Source organism: Antedon bifida, chromosome 6 (assembly GCF_963402885.1).
Source record: "Antedon bifida chromosome 6, ecAntBifi1.1, whole genome shotgun sequence".
Taxonomy (NCBI): domain Eukaryota; kingdom Metazoa; phylum Echinodermata; class Crinoidea; order Comatulida; family Antedonidae; genus Antedon; species Antedon bifida.
The window spans coordinates 5,708,637-5,728,319 of NC_136231.1; the positions used below are offsets into that span (position 1 = coordinate 5,708,637).

At 33.8% G+C, this 19,683-nt stretch overlaps 1 protein-coding gene and 1 long non-coding RNA gene across 2 annotated transcripts; one reads left to right on the forward strand and one right to left on the reverse strand.

Moving 5' to 3' along the window:
* Window positions 1-6,094: 6,094 nt before the first annotated feature.
* On the reverse strand, window positions 6,095-12,979 carry LOC144844687 (uncharacterized). The gene is made up of 4 exons (XM_078701713.1): window positions 12,837-12,979; window positions 8,333-8,667; window positions 7,761-7,820; window positions 6,095-6,846 (listed from the first exon to the last, which is right to left on the reverse strand). Exons 2-3 carry the CDS (start codon window positions 8,643-8,645, stop codon window positions 7,771-7,773), a joined length of 363 nt encoding a protein of 120 aa, XP_078557839.1. The 5' UTR covers window positions 8,646-8,667; window positions 12,837-12,979; the 3' UTR covers window positions 6,095-6,846; window positions 7,761-7,770.
* On the forward strand, window positions 6,814-13,695 carry LOC144844688 (uncharacterized). The gene is made up of 4 exons (XR_013612456.1): window positions 6,814-6,895; window positions 11,281-11,485; window positions 11,953-12,094; window positions 13,060-13,695. It is a non-coding gene; the product is annotated as an uncharacterized LOC144844688 (long non-coding RNA).
* Window positions 13,696-19,683: the final 5,988 nt, after the last annotated feature.

The window sequence follows — 19,683 nt, forward strand, 5'->3', positions numbered from 1 at the left end:
GACAGTGCTAAACTAATCATATATATTAAAATCGTGCGCTAGTGCTAACAAATGTGTTTAGTAGCGCACTGTGGTAAACTAAATCCTATTTATTAACACTGAGCGCTAGTGCTACCAAATGGGTATAGTAGCACACAGTGGTCAACTATATCCTATTTATTAACACTGTGCGCTAGTGCTACCAAATGGGTATAGTAGCGCACAGTGGTAAACAAACCATATTTATTATCACTGTGTGCTAGTGCTACCAAATGTGTATAGTAGCGCACAGTGCTAAACTAAATCCGGTTTATTATCACTATTCGCTAGTGCTTTCAAAATGGGTATAGTAGCGCACAGTGGTAAACTAATCATATTTATTATAACTATGCGTTAGTGCTACCAAAATGGGTATAGTAGCGCACAGTGCTAAACTAATCATATTTATTTTCACTGTGCGCTAGTGCTACCAATATGGGTACAGTAGCGCACAGTAGTAACCTTAATCCTATTTATTAACACTGTGCGCTAGTGCTACCAAATGGGTAAAGTAGCGCACAGTGCTAAACTATATCCTAATTAATATCACTATGCGCTAGTGCTTTCAAAATGGGTATAGTAGCGCACAGTGGTAAACTAATCATATTTATTTTCACTATGCGCTAGGGCTACCAAATGGGTATAGTAGCGCACAGTGCTAAACTAAATCCTATTTATTAACACTGTGCGCTAGTGCTACCAAATGAGTGTAGTAGCGCACAGTGGTCAACTATATCCTATTTATTAACATTGTGCGCTAGTGCTACCAATGGGTATAGTAGCGCACAGTAGTAGACAAATCATATTTATTATCACTGTGCGCAAGTACTACTAAATGGATATAATACCGCACAGTGCTAAACTAAGTCCTATTTATTAACACTGTGCGCTAGTGCTACCAAAATGGATATAGTAGCGCACAGTAGTAAACTAAATCCTATTTATTAACACATCGCGCTAGAGCTACCAAAAGGATATAGTAGCGCACAGTGCTAAACTAAATCCTATCTATTAACATTGTGCGCTAGTGCTACCAAATGAGTGTAGTGGCGCACAGTGGTAAACAAATCATATTTATTATCACTGTGCGCTAGTGCTACCAAATGAGTGTAGTAGCGCACAGTGGTCAACTATATCCTATTTATTAACATTGTGCGCTAGTGCTACCAAATGGGTATAGTAGCGCACAGTGGTAAACAAATCATATTTATTATCACTGTGCGCTAGTGCTACCAAATGTGTATAGTAGCGCATAGTGCTAAACTAAATCCTATTTATTAACACTGTGCGTTAGTGCTACCAAATGGGTATAGTAGCGCACAGTACTAAACTAATCATATTTATTTTCACTGTGCACTAGTGCTACAAAAATGGGTATAGTAGCGCACAGTGTTAAAGTAAATCTTATTTATTAACACTGTGTGCTTGTGCTACAAAATGGGTATAGCAACGCATAGTGCTAAACTAAATCCTATGTATCAACACCGTGCGCTAGTGCTACCAAATGTGTATAGTAGCGGACAGTGCTAAACTAATCATATATATTAACATCGTGCGCTAGTGCTAACAAATGGGTATAGTAGCGCACTGTGGTGAACTAAATCCTATTTATTAACACTGAGCGCTAGTGCTACCAAATTGGTATAGTAGCGCACAGTGGTCAACTATATCCTATTTATTAACACTGTGCGCTAGTGCTACCAAAATGGGTATAGTAGCGCACAGTGCTAAACTAAATCCTATTTATTAACACTGTGCGCTAGTGCTACCAAATGGGTAAAGTAGCGCACAGTGCTAAACTATATCCTAATTAATATCACTATGCGCTAGTGCTTTCAAAATGGGTATAGTAGCGCACAGTGGTAAACTAATCATATTTATTATCACTATGCGCTAGTGCTACCAAATGGGTATAGTAGCGCATAGTGCTAAACTAAATCCTATTTATTAACACTGTGCGTTAGTGCTACCAAATGGGTATAGTAGCGCACAGTATTAAACTAATCATATTTATTTTCACTGTGCACTAGTGCTACCAAAATGGGTATAGTAGCGCACAGTGCTAAAGTAAATCTTATTTATTAACACTGTGTGCTTGTGCTACAAAATGGGTATAGTAACGCATAGTGCTAGACTAAATCCTATTTATTAACACTGTGCGCTAGTGCTACCAAATGTGTATAGTAGCGGACAGTGGTAAACTAATCATAAATATTAACATCGTGCGCTAGTGCTAACAAATGGGTATAGTAGCGCACAGTGGTCAACTATATCCTATTTATTAACATTGTGCGCTAGTGCTACCAAATGGGTATAGTAGCGCACAGTGGTAAACAAATCATATTCATTATAACTGTGCGCTAGAGCTACCAAATGTGTATAGTAGCGCATAGTGCTAAACTAAATCCTATTTATTAACACTGTGCGTTAGTGCTACCAAATGGGTATAGTAGCGCACAGTACTAAACTAATCATATTTATTTTCACTGTGCACTAGTGCTACAAAAATGGGTATAGTAGCGCACAGTGCTAAAGTAAATCTTATTTATTAACACTGTGTGCTTGTGCTACAAAATGGGTATATTAACGCATAGTGCTAAACTAAATCCTATGTATTAACACTGTGCGCTAGTGCTACCAAATGTGTATAGTAGCGGACAGTGCTAAACTAATCATATATATTAAAATCGTGCGCTAGTGCTAACAAATGTGTTTAGTAGCGCACTGTGGTAAACTAAATCCTATTTATTAACACTGAGCGCTAGTGCTACCAAATGGGTATAGTAGCACACAGTGGTCAACTATATCCTATTTATTAACACTGTGCGCTAGTGCTACCAAATGGGTATAGTAGCGCACAGTGGTAAACAAACCATATTTATTATCACTGTGTGCTAGTGCTACCAAATGTGTATAGTAGCGCACAGTGCTAAACTAAATCCGGTTTATTATCACTATTCGCTAGTGCTTTCAAAATGGGTATAGTAGCGCACAGTGGTAAACTAATCATATTTATTATAACTATGCGTTAGTGCTACCAAAATGGGTATAGTAGCGCACAGTGCTAAACTAATCATATTTATTTTCACTGTGCGCTAGTGCTACCAATATGGGTACAGTAGCGCACAGTAGTAACCTTAATCCTATTTATTAACACTGTGCGCTAGTGCTACCAAATGGGTAAAGTAGCGCACAGTGCTAAACTATATCCTAATTAATATCACTATGCGCTAGTGCTTTCAAAATGGGTATAGTAGCGCACAGTGGTAAACTAATCATATTTATTTTCACTATGCGCTAGGGCTACCAAATGGGTATAGTAGCGCACAGTGCTAAACTAAATCCTATTTATTAACACTGTGCGCTAGTGCTACCAATGGGTATAGTAGCGCACAGTAGTAGACAAATCATATTTATTATCACTGTGCGCAAGTACTACTAAATGGATATAATACCGCACAGTGCTAAACTAAGTCCTATTTATTAACACTGTGCGCTAGTGCTACCAAAATGGATATAGTAGCGCACAGTAGTAAACTAAATCCTATTTATTAACACATCGCGCTAGAGCTACCAAAAGGGTATAGTAGCGCACAGTGCTAAACTAAATCCTATCTATTAACATTGTGCGCTAGTGCTACCAAATGGGTATAGTGGCGCACAGTTGTAAACAAATCATATTTATTATCACTGTGCGCTAGTGCTACCAAATGGGTATAGTAGCGCATAGTGCTAAACTAAATCCTATTTATTAACACTGAGCGCTAGTGCTACCAAATGGGTATAGTAGCGCACAGTGGTCAACTATATCCTATTTATTAACACTGTGCGCTACTGCTACCAAAATGGGTATAGTAGCGCACAGTGGTCAACTATATCCTATTTATTAACACTGTGCGCTACTGCTACCAAAATGGGTATAGTAGCTCGTAGTGCTAAACTAAATCCTATTTATTACCACTGTGCGCAAGTACTACCAACAAGGGAACAGTTGCGAACAGTGGTAAACTAAATCCTATTTATTATCACAATGCGCTAGTGCTTTCAAAATGGGTATAGCAGCGCACAGTGGTAAACTAATTATATTTATTATCACATTGCGCTAGTGCTACCAAATGGATATAGTAGCGCATAGTGCTAAACTAAAACCTATTTATTAACACTGTGCGCTAGTGTTACCAAATGGGTATAGTAGCGCACAGTGCTAAACTAGATCCTATTTATTATCACAATGCGCTAGTGCTTTCAAAATGGGTATAGTAGCGCACAGTGGTAAACTAATTATATTTTATATCACAATGCGCTAGTGCTACCAAAATGGGTATAGTAGGGCACAGTGCTAAAGTAAATCTTATTTATTAACACTGTGTGCTAGTGCTACCAAATGGGTATAGTAGCGCACAGTGGTAAACTATATCCTATTTATTAATACTGTACGCTAGTGCTACCAAATGGGTATAGTAGCGCACAGTGCTAAACTAAATCCTATTTATTAACACTGTGCGCTAGTGCTACCAAATGGGTATAGTAGCGCACAGTGGTAAACTAAATCCTATTTATTATCACTGTGCGCTAGTGCTTATCAAATGGGTATAGTAGCGCACAGTGGTAAACTAAATCCTATTTATTAACACTGTGCGCTAGTGCTACCAAATCTGTATAGTAGCGCACGGTGCTAAACTAAATCCTATTTATTATCACACACATTTTTCATCCACATACAAATCTATATAATATCTTTTCAACCGAAAATATTCTCTAAGGTACGTTTATTATACTTGCATTAAAAATCAATTTTGGATAGTCTCTTAACTATTATGATTCAACCAAATAGAGAAAGCTGTCGTATTTTCCAGAGTTTCAGAATTCTTTCTAAATCAATTACTTTATCATCCCATTTTTTTTCTCACATATATTTTTATCATATCTAACGTAAATAGAAACGAAATGTTTAAAGGCATTGTTATGTTATCTTTAGTTAGTCCAAACCCTTTAGTTTGTCCTCCTTCATTTAACTTTAAGCCGGATTAACTACAAAATGATTAAATACTTTAAACTATTTTCATCCCTAGTAAAAATAACCTTCTGTCGTTTCATTTCGTGATCTCCTATCGGGGAATAAAATTCCAAAATCAAGATCATTCTACAAAATTCCTTATTCATCCTTTTTCATATACATAATAATAATGGCCCACAAAATGAAAAGTTAATATTACAAATTTTAAAATTAAAATTATACATTGCCTGTTAAGTATATTGTATCAATAGTATGATAAAGAAAAGAATTATGAAAATCTAACTTTTCGATCGATAAAAACATCGCCGAAAATAATCGTTTTTAGCTACGAACGAAGTAAACAAATTGCGCCCTCAGTCGGAAATTTATGAACTTTCGATAAAATAATTACATAAAATTACGGTTTTTAGTAATATATTTTGTATATCAACATTGTAAAATTCAATAAAACATGATATTAAATGTGTATTAAATTTTAAAAAGGAGTTTATTTAACCTCTTTCAAAGAATTGCAGTACATTATTTTCCCGTGTATTGGACAGTTCTCAGAGACAACGTGACTTCTTCAGCAGTGTGTTGATTCGCGTCAACCAATCAAATCTCTTTTCCCAGACGTACTTTTGGTCAATCAGCATGGACCTAGTCGAGTTTAAAAACCGTAATAATGTAGCTTTCGCACGTGAGTTTCCAAATGATTCCGTCCTATAGCTGCCTAGAGGCCCGGCGCGAAAAAACAGGTAAGGTTTATTTTTGATATACAATACACTTCTCCTCACCAACACCGAGTCTCTCCTTTTTAACACACAGAGGTACGGTCTCTCCATGAATACCGTTTATAGAGTGACATTCTCTCTTAGGGTTACATAGCCATGGAGAAATTCTTATTTGTCCATGCATTAGAGAAAGGTTATAGCGCTAAATTATCATTTTGTATAGTATAGTCTCGGGTGCGAGAAAAGTGTCTGTATGATGTGGTGAAGGTGGTAGGGCCTACGAGAAAACAGAGTCTTAAAGTAGGCCTAGGCATGTGAATGAATCACACAATAATACAGCCACCTGTTATATTTCGTGCAATACACTTTATTGAAACAAACTCCCAGACAAATATTTTTTGGTACTTCTTACAAAATAGAAAATCGTATGAAAAAACCTAGGCCCTATTATTAAAAGTAAACATTAAGTCGATTAAACAATCATACAATTACAAAATGGATTTAAATTTCTTACTTTTGGGTTGTATTGCTATCAACCTGCAAAATTCTATATTGATTAAATCTAAGGTATAAATTAAGTTCTTAATGCATAATTTGGGTGTGATTGTAGGACTACAACATATATAGCACAAATGGTTGTTAATCACTCTTTGGTTATGGTCCTAAATGCCTGACGTAGGCCTAGAGTAATATTTCATTATTAAATATAAAATTAGTTTATTAAATTTTATTAAGTTGTATTTAGTTTTGCTTATAAACAAATTTTGCTTTTTAAGTTAATCCGCTCGGCGGGTTAGTGACATTATAAAGCACACTGATATAATTCAGTCTGGAGCACACACATATTTTCAAGAATGTCAAAATCATATTAATATCAATGAATTAATTGTAATTACTATCTGAAATCTGAACCAGAGATTCTTTGTTTAAAAACTCAAGGTTTTTTATACAGTGCTTCGAATCAAAACGCCTGTATCAAGTGCCAAAGTGCGCCCTCGTCGGTGATGCTGTTATTTTGAGAAACTTCAAGAAACGCTCTTCTGTAATTGCACTGGGTAAATATATCGGCCAGCTAATTCGGCGACACAGCGAGTCTACCTGAAAAACATACATTGTGAGAGGTTAATAAAAATGAAGACATCATATAGTAAGTTGCATTTACGACAATTGCAGTTGATAACCAGAACAATAGCTTTGTGGCAGGGAGTATTCGATATATCTGACGTAATTGTACTTGTCAAAAGTTTTCAGATAGGACTAATTCTTGAGTGGAACTCGAAGCCACGGCCTTCTGTTCGAGTCCTACATTTTTTCCTGAGTTCATAATATGTACTTGCAATTAGGCAAAGTTTTACTAAATAGTAGTTGTATTGTTGTTCTTTGGAGATTTTTAGATCAAATTATAAAGCCCGTGTTAGATATGAAAGTAATACCTATACATTTACAGGTGGTAATAAGGTATTATAGTCGTACGTGTTTAGTTACAATGCTGGCTAACTTAATAAAACCGTAACTTATCACGCACTTCTTTTTTTTGCAATCATACGAAATCGTAGCAAACACCGACTTTCATAACACATGCTATGAAATCTATATTCAATGTTTTATACAAAATTATTTTTAAGTTTTAGGAAGAAAAATCGAATTAAAAGTCTATTAAAGTCTATAATTGTCGGACTATAAGTTGAGCCTGAAACAGGAATCAACTCAAACTTCTTTGCACAAAAACTAAACTTCTTTGCCCCTTCGAGTCAATACGTTTGCTCAAATCAGAAAAACACCGAATATATTTTTTAATTTTCCCATTGGAATTAAGTTACTAAGCTTTTTTACTAAGCTTGTTGAGCTATCCTGGAGAATAAGAGTCTCTGTAATAGTTAATGTTATTACTTTGTTATCTTTTATAAAGATTTTCAATTAAATTAAAGTCAAATCAAATCAAAGATCAAAATAATTTACGAATATTAACTTCCGTGTTGACTTCTAGAACATAGATTAATACTGTAGCCTACCTATGGTCTGTCAGGACAACATCATCTTCTGGAATTCCTGAAATGTTACCAATCCGTCACCTGAAAGAGAAAAAAACATCTTACTGTAGCAACTATAATCTGCGTTGAAACTAATTTAAATTACTGTATAAGTATGAATGTTTTCATATTAATTGATTGTTGTACTGAGTACGTTATCAAGTGTAAAGCTGATTTTCCACTAGGCAAATGTGTACGCACGAATCGAAAGTGTCAGCTTATACGCATGCGTTTTGGGGATTTGGAAGATGAACATGAATATGCTTACCAGCTGAATTCGAAATTCAAATTAAACTAAATTTTTCCAGCTGCAGTATTTTTTTCTTATATTTACCACAGAAAGTTTGTTATTTTTATTCATTTTTTTAATTTCCTTATCCAACCAACAGCAAATAGGTAATTTTATTAGAAATCTTATTTATCTTTATATTCTGATATAGGCGCGCCCGCACAATTTGTATTTGTTTACTTTGGTCGCAGATGTACTGTGGAAACGCATGGAAATTGCTGCTATATGTGTGGTACCGTACCAACTGATTAAAGTATAGTTTTACCGTTTGTGTCGGCCTTCCGTACAGCGTTTGTCAAGCTTTCAACTACGCTATCGGTTAAAATCTCATCTAAGTTTACAACACCATCTTCGTTATGATCAAATAATGCAAACAAATCTTGGGTCATCTTGATTACGTCAATTTCTGTTCTTTCGTTGACGGTTAATGACTTGTCATCAGACGTTATAGGTAGGTTTACGTCGCGTTTCATGGGTCTTGGTGGTATTGGTCGAGCTTTGCGTGGTGCGGTTGGTCCACATGCCTCGATTGAACCAACGAGGACAGCAAACAAGATGAACAACAAACTTTGAGACATTTTGATGATGGTATAGCGGGATCTGAATTTAAATTGAAAATAAATAAATCAATAACATTTCATAATATACAAAATTCCAAACGTGAACAGATTTTTTTTTTCGTACACAAAAAAAGTACTATTAACGATCGTTTAATAGTGCGTACTAGTGCACGCCATGTGACCCACAATCGTCCAATCAAATGACAGGAATTTATTTAGGTGTTATATTGTTGTCGTGTGGACGTAGAACGAAGACACGCGTCCCAATATTTCCGCATGTGCACAATGAATTAACAAATCGAAATAAAGATTGAACGCAACGGAGTTGAGTGGAGTTATGGCTTGGTGGTTATGATGCTTGGCTACCACTCCAAGGGTCCTGGGTTCAAGTCCAGTCACATGTCAGGATTTTTTCTAAGGACAAAATTACAACTCCACTCCCAAAGACTTGTAATAAGACTTTGTTTATGTAGAGCATCTTGTGAACCTAATGAGGGTCCCTAATGATCAGCAATTGCTGGATGGATCACCCTCATTAAATATGGTTAAAAAAACAACAACAAAAAAAACGCGTAGGACGTAGTTTGACCAATCATGGATTTTTCGAAATGTCGCTTGTTTTCAACTCGCTTGCTTACGCCATTGAGTTGCGTCTTAGTGTTATGGACAAAAACGGCCTTATGATTGACAACCATCGTTATGGATAGAACATATATGGCCAACAATGCTCATCATCTGCGTGGACAAAAAAGCCTATATGATGAAACTGAAGCCCATGTGATGCACAGATTTCACCAACCCCGATCTACTTTTGTGCATGTTGATCACATGTGAACATACTCTAGGTATGAAATTAAATTTCATAGCTGGAGAATCTCCGTTTTCTCTCAGTGGGATATCGGCCGTGCTTACCGACGCCTCTGACATGACTCATTCACGTCAAAATCATAGTTCCTCATTGTTTATTAAGCTTCTCTATAGGAAGCCGGATATTACCTGAATTAATGCCATAATTCGGCACGGCTATATAGTGTCAATTTAAAATGCTGCAAGGAAGCACTTCCGACATCCCTCCCATCCATCCAGGGTAATAAGAAGTTGTAAATCACCATCAAGATCAATTCTATCCAGGGTAGTTTAATTGGAAAATGATAGATGGCACCAGGGGCTAAGCTAGCGTTCAACGTCCTTGATATTGTTATTCATTTAAGACCTTGGACTAAACCAATATCAATTCAGTAATTGTTATATCATATAGGTCTATTTTTCCGGTAGATATTCGGGGCTAGGGAAAAAACAAGCCCTACATTTAAAAAAAACATATTTCCAAGGACACCCAAGCATAAACATGATTATTATCTGATAATATGTGACCACGAAGTAGTTTGTACTTTTATAAAAACTTAATTTAAATGCCCTGCATATAATTAAATTGTATTTCATTATTAATATTATAGCATTTCATTTAATATTCGTATTTTGAATTGTGTGTTGACCCAAGTTGGTTCGATAGGCCTACACAATTCAAGATATTTTTTTGCTGATGATGGTCCTGTGGTATAGGCTACACATGGCATTCATGATATACACCAAAATATTTTTGAACTTGCATAGATTATAACCACTACTAATTCAACGCATATAAACCAATAGTTTTTGTGTATACATCCAGAATATTAATTTGCTGTTAATGTAACTATAATTAAGGAAAATATATTCAATAGAGTAGGAGAAGAATTTATGTCGCAAGCCTACAATGTTTTAAAAAACTACTGTACTTGTATTCCATTATATTGCAGAAAACGCTAGGGAAAGAAATACCATGTGTTCAATTTTTTATTGTCCCCCAAAAACAGGAAAAAACCGCGGTCATTTCCCAGTTTTAATAAAATTAATCACTTCCATAGAAAACAATTTAAAAACAATTATATTTTCACTTATAAAAAGACAAAATAAACGGTTAAATTCAACCAAAAAGCAATTTACTTCCAGTAAATTGAACTATATTTTGTATTAAATTACAGTTTTTTCAGTAAATCTTTTTTCGATCCAATTCTTGGATGTTACCCACGTAACATTTTGAAATAATACCGATATGTAAAGCCTACGTTACTATTAAGCCAGTTTTTTTCATGTTTAGATATTAGTACAGTATCGCAATTACCATGAAAATCGTACATTTTTGTTAAGTCAAAGTGAATAAGTATTTATGAGACATTAAAATGCCATATTTAACAAAAAATTTTTTTAATATGTTTTTCAGGGCGACAATACATGAAATGTATATTAGAACAGAATACCATGTAGACAAAGACATTTGTTTAGTGTATTGAAATGTGTCTTTTTTTCTTTTTTTTTTTGTTATGGGTTGTGATCATGGTGTTTTTTGTTTTGTTTATGGAAATGTAATGAAAAATAAAATTTAAAAAAACATTTTGAAAAGAAAAAAACATTTGAACATAGGCCTTAAATATAAAATAAAAAATTTGAAAAGAAAAAAAAACATTTAAATATTATAATTTAATTTATAATTAAACAAATTATAATTTACATGATCAGACGCCCTCATACCGTATTTTATAAGCACAGTATATTGTTTTATTAGTATCTTTGCATTGTAGACTTTCTTTGAAGATTTTTCTTTTTTCAACAGGGATCGTTTAGAAATTCCATACCACCTAAAGTACGTCTCAATTTCAACAAGGTTTATTCATCGACAGCAGGTGCTACAGAGAAATGTCATGTATGAGAAAGGGTATCCATACTTCCACAGGTTATCAATCAGCTCATTTTCACATCATAATGCTAAATATCAACGGGTTAACAAGCAGTTTAGTATTTATCTATGTTGTAGTGTGGTGAGTTCTTGCAGCAAACTGTCACATGTTTGGCCTTAAAGTTTTCTTGTATCTTGTATCTTGTATAACAGGCAACAGAGAAAAGTATAGAAAGTAGGCCAGCAAAGATTTGTTTCAAAAGTGGCCTCAAGTAGACCTACTAAATTTTAAACTTTAGTTTTCTTTTTTAGTAGCCGATGATCATTATGGATATGTGGAATAGCCAAAAACGTGCTAAAACTAACCCTATTTCATAATCCGCACTTTGTTCCATTTTTGCGGTGAAATTAAACAACTTTACTGATAGAAAGGCTTACGGAGAAAAGGACTTATTGTGGTAAATAGAAATTACCCACGTAACATTTTGAAATAATACCGATATGTAAAGCCTACGTTACTATTAAGCCAGTCACCATTTTCATGTTCAGATATTAGTACAGTATCGCAATTACCATGAAAATCGTACATTTTTGTTAAATCAAATTTAGGTAATAACGGAGAATAATCCTCATGCTGTGTTCTAAGTTTGATTTAAGATTTGAACTAATGAAATTGATCAACCTATATGCTATGGAGATTCCACACACATGCAGCACAGCAAGCTATCGTGCGGCATCAGCTGATTTCAAGGTGAGGGAATTCCTAAACTGATTTATCATTCTACTGCGGTTCTGAAAAGCAAATACCAAATCAATATGCCTACTTGGGGCCTACTGAAAGTGATATTAATTAAATGAACGTGCAACACATTCAATAAACCATATTCAATTTAGTTGAGATCCATATATGTTATGGCCTGTCACTCTTTTTAATTGCTCTTCTTTATTTTATTTATTTTATGGATTACTTTTATTTTATGTGAAGCGCATAGCGGTTTTATGCACTTAAAAGTCCAAATTTATTATTATTCAGCAGGAAAAAAAAGAAATGCCTCTTAAGATGTTTTCAACTTTTTTCCAATATTACGGTACCTTGTATAGGCCTACAGTTATTAATTCATGTTTAAATTAACACGTTTATTTACCAAACTTGAAATCGCAGACGTATACACATTTTATATTCTAGATATTTTTCTAATAATCACATGGAAATTTTATTTATTTATTTTTTATTTTATTTGGTTTTAGCGCCAAAGAACGCATTTTTGTGTAGGCCTATTTCCATTTTACAAAAAGCAGGTTAAAAAACAATAAATAGTGTTTAATATTAGGCCTACTCTGTAGAAGTTTTAAAAGGAAAACGCTTTTTTGGATTTTAACTTAAACTACAAATATTTTTATACAGGCTTATTGCAATGTGACAATTCAAGTTTATTTTTTAATTAGGCTACTTTTATCCTAAAATTTACTGTAATTTGTTTGAATAGCCTTACCTGTTTGTGCTTTAGTTTGGTTAGAACCCTCGTCTCTCAGTTTATCCACGCCACGCGACAGCTGATGAGCTTGAAAGGACCGATTTTCAAACTTCGACAAGTTTTAAAGGTGTAGATGACGTCATTTTCAGGCTCGCACACTGGCCAATTGCTCATACATATCTGTCACTCCTATCACACGCCCACGCGCATGCGTTAACGCTCTTCCTTTTTTCATTTACAGGGGATATTTTGCCTCCCAACAAGCTCCCCATCAGCTGATTGGTGAAGATTTTTGTGGCCTGATTTTTCAGCTTCCTATATGTCTGACAAGCAACATACGCTGAATCAACAACTCTGACATCTATTGAACTCAGATAGCTTTTTGTCATATTTTGTGCGATCCTACCTCCACCTGTTTTATTGACTTGCCCATGTAGAGTTGTTTGCGCAATATCCGCTGGACGTACAATCAGTCGATCCAATTTTGAAAAACCAGGTCCTGAACTAATCTGTAAAAAATATGGAAAACAATTTCACCCCCGTCAAGGACTCCTCAATTAATCATGAAAAATATAAGTCACGTATACTTGTAAATACAAAGTCAATTTTTCCGGAAATATTCAATTAACTAATTGCATATTTTTTACTGGTTTCAAAACAATTTCTGTTATAATATATATTATAATATCCGGTATTAATGATATCTCGATTTATTACTCTTAACTTTTACAAATAGTACTCTAGTGCCGGTTTTATAGGCTTATTACTGAAACTTATCATCATTATCATCTCCATCACCTTTTCCAACCTTTCATCCAGTCAATGTACGCTAAACTTTATGAAGGCAATTTTTATTTAAAATGTGCAGATTTTTGATTGATTTTTTTGTTTCGTTTTTTTTAACATAGTAAATATTTTTGTATACCTTTCTTAAAATTTAGATAAACAAAAAAAGAACAATTGTGATGAATTAAAGTTATTTCAAGATATATTAAAATATTATTGTTATCTATTACATTTGACCTTTCATCTTGCATTTGACTTTTCATCTTGCACTTTTCCTTACCTTGTTTACCAGACAGATAAATACACCACTCCCTCTTACCCGCAGTGAATGTTTTTCGTACTGTCAGCAAGAGCCCTGGTTATAACTAACTTTTGAGTTAATCATAGAAATTAGCATTAGTAAATGCCTCAGTAGGTTTGAAGGCAGTTATTTAATTAGGCTACTTCTCACAGGAATTAAAGTAGAAAACACGCCGTATAAACAAGCATGTAACTATTTTGATCCGTATGGGTTTTTTTGTAGAAATTTTGATGAACTAAAAATAGAAATCAACATTACACAGAAAGAAGTTCGTTCGTTACTCGAAACCAAACTGTAACTGAAACTTTCTAAAATGCTAGACTAATAGGCAATACTAACAGCTGTTTAGAGCCTTCAATTCTTTACAATGTAAAATTGATACGCATTCGGAAAGCAAGAAAAATTAAAATTATTTCTTTTATGTTTTAATCTATATCTGGCTAAGTAACATCCCATACACGATTTTCCAAATTGGTGTCATAGGAAACAGTACTCGTAGTAGATTACACTAGAATACATTTACGTTTAACTGATTAAAAAATCAGTATAAAGGATATAATACAGCACACAATTACAAACTTGAACTTGAGATTTGTGAGCATAGAAATGTTATAGATCTACGTTCTCCAGAGGATTTGGTCATGTAGGCATATTGATAAACGTCACTTCGTTAAAATAAATGTATAATTTAAATAAAGGCTTACTGATACAGTATGAAAAGCAGAAAACGGTAATATAACTGTTATTCATTAATATAAGTTTAAACTGTTGATGTGTGAAGAAAATTTAAAAACAGCTAATTAAGAAGAACATCATACCTTACAAAGGGAAATAATATTAGGGATTATATTAGGTAGACGGGCGTAGTCTAGCATCTTCCTTTTTAAAAACCTGGTGCACGCCACTTAAGCGTGGTTCCCACTAGCGACGCAACGCAAGGACGTAACGCAACGCAAGTGAATTGACCAATCACAAGCGATGGCTTATTCGCTTGTGATTGCTAACTGTCTATAACTTCGCTTGTCATTGGTTAAAACGCTTGCGTTGCGTTTACGTCCTTGCGTTACGTTCTAGTGGGAATCAAGCTTTATGACCACAATGAAAAACAATATCAATTGACCTATGTTCTCATAATCGTATAACGGAACTACTCTAAAGTATAATTGATTAGCCTATATATTAAGTAATTAATACATGGCGATATTGAGGCTACATAGAAATTCCTTTGAATAATTTATTACTGCATGTTGGTGTCAATTAATCATATTTTTTCAATATTATTATTAGAACTTTGTTTATTGATTATTTTAATTACACATATCCTGTACTTTAACAGGCTTGTTATGCGAACAAAATGCTATGTATAATATTAAATATAAAAATGTATATATAATAATTATTTTGAATGATAAACCAAATAAGTGTGAGATTAAGTATGGACTTAGTGTTACTTAAGGCATTACCCATATATTCCCCTGTTATGCAACATAGTATGGTGTCTATCACAGTCGGATATTGATATGGGATGAAGCACTATTATTAACTACCCTATTATGTAAAGGCTGTGCAACGCATCCGTTGAGACTTTACGAACAGGATACCAAGGGTATGTTTCTACTTGCTTACGTGCTTAAATGTTGGTAGGCCACTTTTTTACGTTCTCGCGTATCTATTCGTTCACGTCTCTAAAGCATGGTTCCCACTAGCGACGCAACGTAACGCAATCTACGCAACGTAAATGCACTTCTAATAATTGTGTTTGCCCCCGCCTGTGTGAAATCAAACCTGCGATGTTTGCAGCCCTATTGCGTCGTCGGTTCCCACTTGAGATTACGCAATACAGCACTTTGTGTCGATGCGTCGCTTTGTTGCGTTCTAGTGGGAACCACGCTTTAGCCTGATCCAGTATTGGGCCTATGTAATTGAGAACTAAACTGAGACTGAACTGTTTACAGACCTCCTTTAGTATACGTCCATCAGGTAACATTGTTTAGTTAACCACACAGGCCTTTTTATTTAGGCCTTATTAGTCTTTCTTTCGTGTACAGTTTATGTTGTTGACCAAGTCCATTTTTTCACCAACAGAAAAAGAACATTAATTTATTTCTCAATTTACATTTACATACATACAATTACATCATAAATCTATCAGAACATATATAATAGCATCGTGACAACAGAACACAATAATTTGTTTTTACCAGACTGAATAAAGATATGTTAAGTTTTGCTAAAATAGTATTTCGCAAATTGCAACTCGCACTTGGGACCCTGGATATGTAAATCGGACCCTGGATATTGTATTTATTCTAAAACTATGGACATGAAAACAGTGCTGAAACAGCTGTTTGTAAATATAGGTTTTCAAGAAAGGGAAATCTTTAACAATTTCTGATTAGTGGCTGAACGAGAGGTTATTACCCCAAATTAAATACTGACTAATCGGTATTAGGTTTTACAATAACGTTCAAAATATATTTTCGAAAACTTTTTTCACGTATGCACATGAAATATGAAAAATACAAAAATATATTATTAACATTATAATAAACAAATTGGAAAAAATCGATTTTTTATTGTTACAAATTTAGCAAAAAAAGTTTTTCTACTTTTCTACTGCAATAACTGCTGTATAAACTTGTTTAAATTGTTTACCCCCTTATGAAATTTAGCAAGCAACTAAACTAAAAACACCGATTATTGCAGTGACTGAACCAAACTAAAACGTACGTTATTGCAATGCAAAAAATAGCCACTGCAGTATGATATTTTTTATCACCAAATTGCCATTACTATACAATACTTTCTGTGTAGGCCTAAGGTCTCACTTTAATTATTATGCAAAAACAAAGACTTATTTTGCTATTATAGTATTAAGGGCGGCAATAATGTACTAATGTTTAAAACTAGTTTATAAGTTATACAATCCAGGTCTGTACTTTTTATACTGATTTTATGTAAATGCAATACTTTCTGCTGCTTTTTGTATATATTATTTTTTTTTTTATACTGAGATAAATAAATAAATAAATTTATTATCTCAACCCATCATGTTATATTGAATGCAAAGAAGAAATAAATTCTTTAATTAAAATCCAAGAAAATGTAATTTACGTAATCCTTTTTTGCAAACCCACGACAAATGTCATTTAACTGTTTAGAATCGTTTAGCTCTTGGCTGCTTAATTGTGTGTCATGCTTTATGCAGAAATTAACCTTCAAAATATAAAATGTTATAAAGCAAGAAGAATAAATTATTTGACTCGATGCATTCTTCAAAACACAAGAAAATGTTCTTTATATTTTAAGATTGATATCAAAATTATTTAATAACCAATGAAGTAACCAGTGCGTTTATAATTATAAAAACCATATTTATGAAAATATTGAGTCATCGAGTGTTTTATGATTAAATTTAAATAAACTAAAACTTAACTGACTTTTGGCCTGTTTTTTTTTGCTGTTTTGCAATATCGAATATTGTGTAAGACTGCAGCCTATGATTCATGCCTCAACACGTACTTCCTCTGCCTGCTGCTGGACGGTGAATCCTACGTGGATTTCGAAATTTTCTAATTATCGTAATGAGCAATCGGTAAAAACTGGTTTTATCCTGAATATAATATATATTTAGTTTTTTAACTAAAAACATGTGAAGTTTTTAAAAGATTTTTTTGTAATAGTAATATAGGACATTGTATTAACTTTGTTATTAATTATTTTTAATTTAATATAACAAATGTTAACGGAACTTCTAGTCTTCCAGTTTTTCAGAAATTATTTCAGAAATTAGTATCAGTCAGATTTATATATTGTTTGAAGGTTTGCATGGCGAAATCAAATGTTGATAAAAAGTTTGAGGTACACCACGTATAATTAGTTCTGAAAAGAACTGTTGAGTTTCTCGACGTTTCCATCAATATACTTTGATCGTCCTCATGAGTATTGATCGAAACGTCGAGAAACTCAACAGTTCTTTTCAGAACGAATCAGATTTATGCTATTAAAACATCCCCATATACAGTATATACAGTTATTTTAAATAATTATATAGACCTATAATATACTTATTAAATCAAAAGCAAGGATTTATTCTAAACGGCACAGCGATGTGATATACTGAAATATATATAATATACTTTATAAGTGCGATAGCGAAATTTATTAAAACTAATCATAAACTAAACATATATAATGGATACAAACTTTTCCTGATTACAAATATTTTATATCTGTATCTGTTTGTATTATAATCTGCTACCAAAACAATACCAACTAGTATCGTAAAGTATTAAATTCAAAATAGACAAACGTTAATGGATTTTAAGAGTGAACATTTTTTTACAAACTATTATGACCTTGGGTATCTTCAGTATTCACAAGATCCGGATGCATTAAGGCCACCGACGTTCACATATTACAGATTATATACTTATTTTTAAACGATAATTTAATATCAATGATTTCCGGATCTCAATATGGAAAATTGTTACTTGGGTAACTTGAAGGTGATTGGCTAATATGTTGCACTTTAACTAGTTGCCTAGGCATCATGCTGTTTCTCTCTTCAAACTGCTAATAATAGTTATATTTATTTTACCCGTTTGAATTTCTTGAGTTTTAGGCCCGCGATGAAAGAGTTTTAGAGGTGAGCTGAACTCTTTTTTCCGTCCTGCATCAGGCATCGATTAACATTAACATAAGTTAGCAAATACTGAGTAAGGCCTAAATGAGATGTAAAGATCTTTACCGTTTGTGGAAAGTTTCTAATGTATGCGTTTTAACATATTCAATGAAGCTTTCGTTTTCTAAATTGTACTTTATTTTGGAAATGTATCGTAAAAGGTCTTTCACACCTTTTCCGGCACGGTTCCGGTCCGGCGCCGGAAAATCCAATCGAACGTCAATGTTTCGTTTTCGTGGCTACAAACATGGCGCATATCGATTGGCACATAGTCGCGTGGAGCGTCGTGAAAACGAAACATTTATTCGCCGGACCGGAACCGTGCCGGAACAGGTGTGAAAGACCAGGGAAGAGTTCTAAAATAGGTCAACAGTCCTGACCTTCTCACACGTACATTATAGGAATTATATGTAAAATTTATGTCCAGATTGTTTTTTATTGTTTCAGCAGCACATAAACCGGGAAGTACCGGTATGGTAGATGAAGGGGATTCTGCTGTAATTTTGTTTCTTTTCAATTTCAATTTTTTCGTTTCTTTCGTATTTATATGGTGTTGGTTTTTTTTTTTTGTAATACAGTATCACGAACTTGTGTAAAAACAATCAATTTTGATTGAACGAGTTGTGCTGTACATCAGTCTCGTGTCTAAATAAAGTTTATATATATATATATATATATATATATATAAATAACTATGTTCGACTCTTGCTTAATATCTTTGTGTCGACTTTTTATTTCTTAATTAATTTAAAACTGAGTAACCTGAAATGTATAGGCCTACTGGTCCTTGGGTCAGTAAGCTCCTGACAAAACATTTCGTGGACTATAGTATAATAAATCATTGGGTTCCTACCACCGTATTTATTTACCATTTTTCCACATTTCTATTTTCAAATTTTTTTTTTTCTGACACCTCTGTCTAAAAAGTCCCAACATTAACTTATCATATATTTGGATGAAAGCCATATCCCCCATGTTCCAATAAATTACTAACGGTAAATTATAATCAATTAAACTCGTACGTCCAGGACTTTAAATTAGAACCATCCATTACACAATCCGGGTTGCTGTCTGAAATTGCAAAATGATTTCCT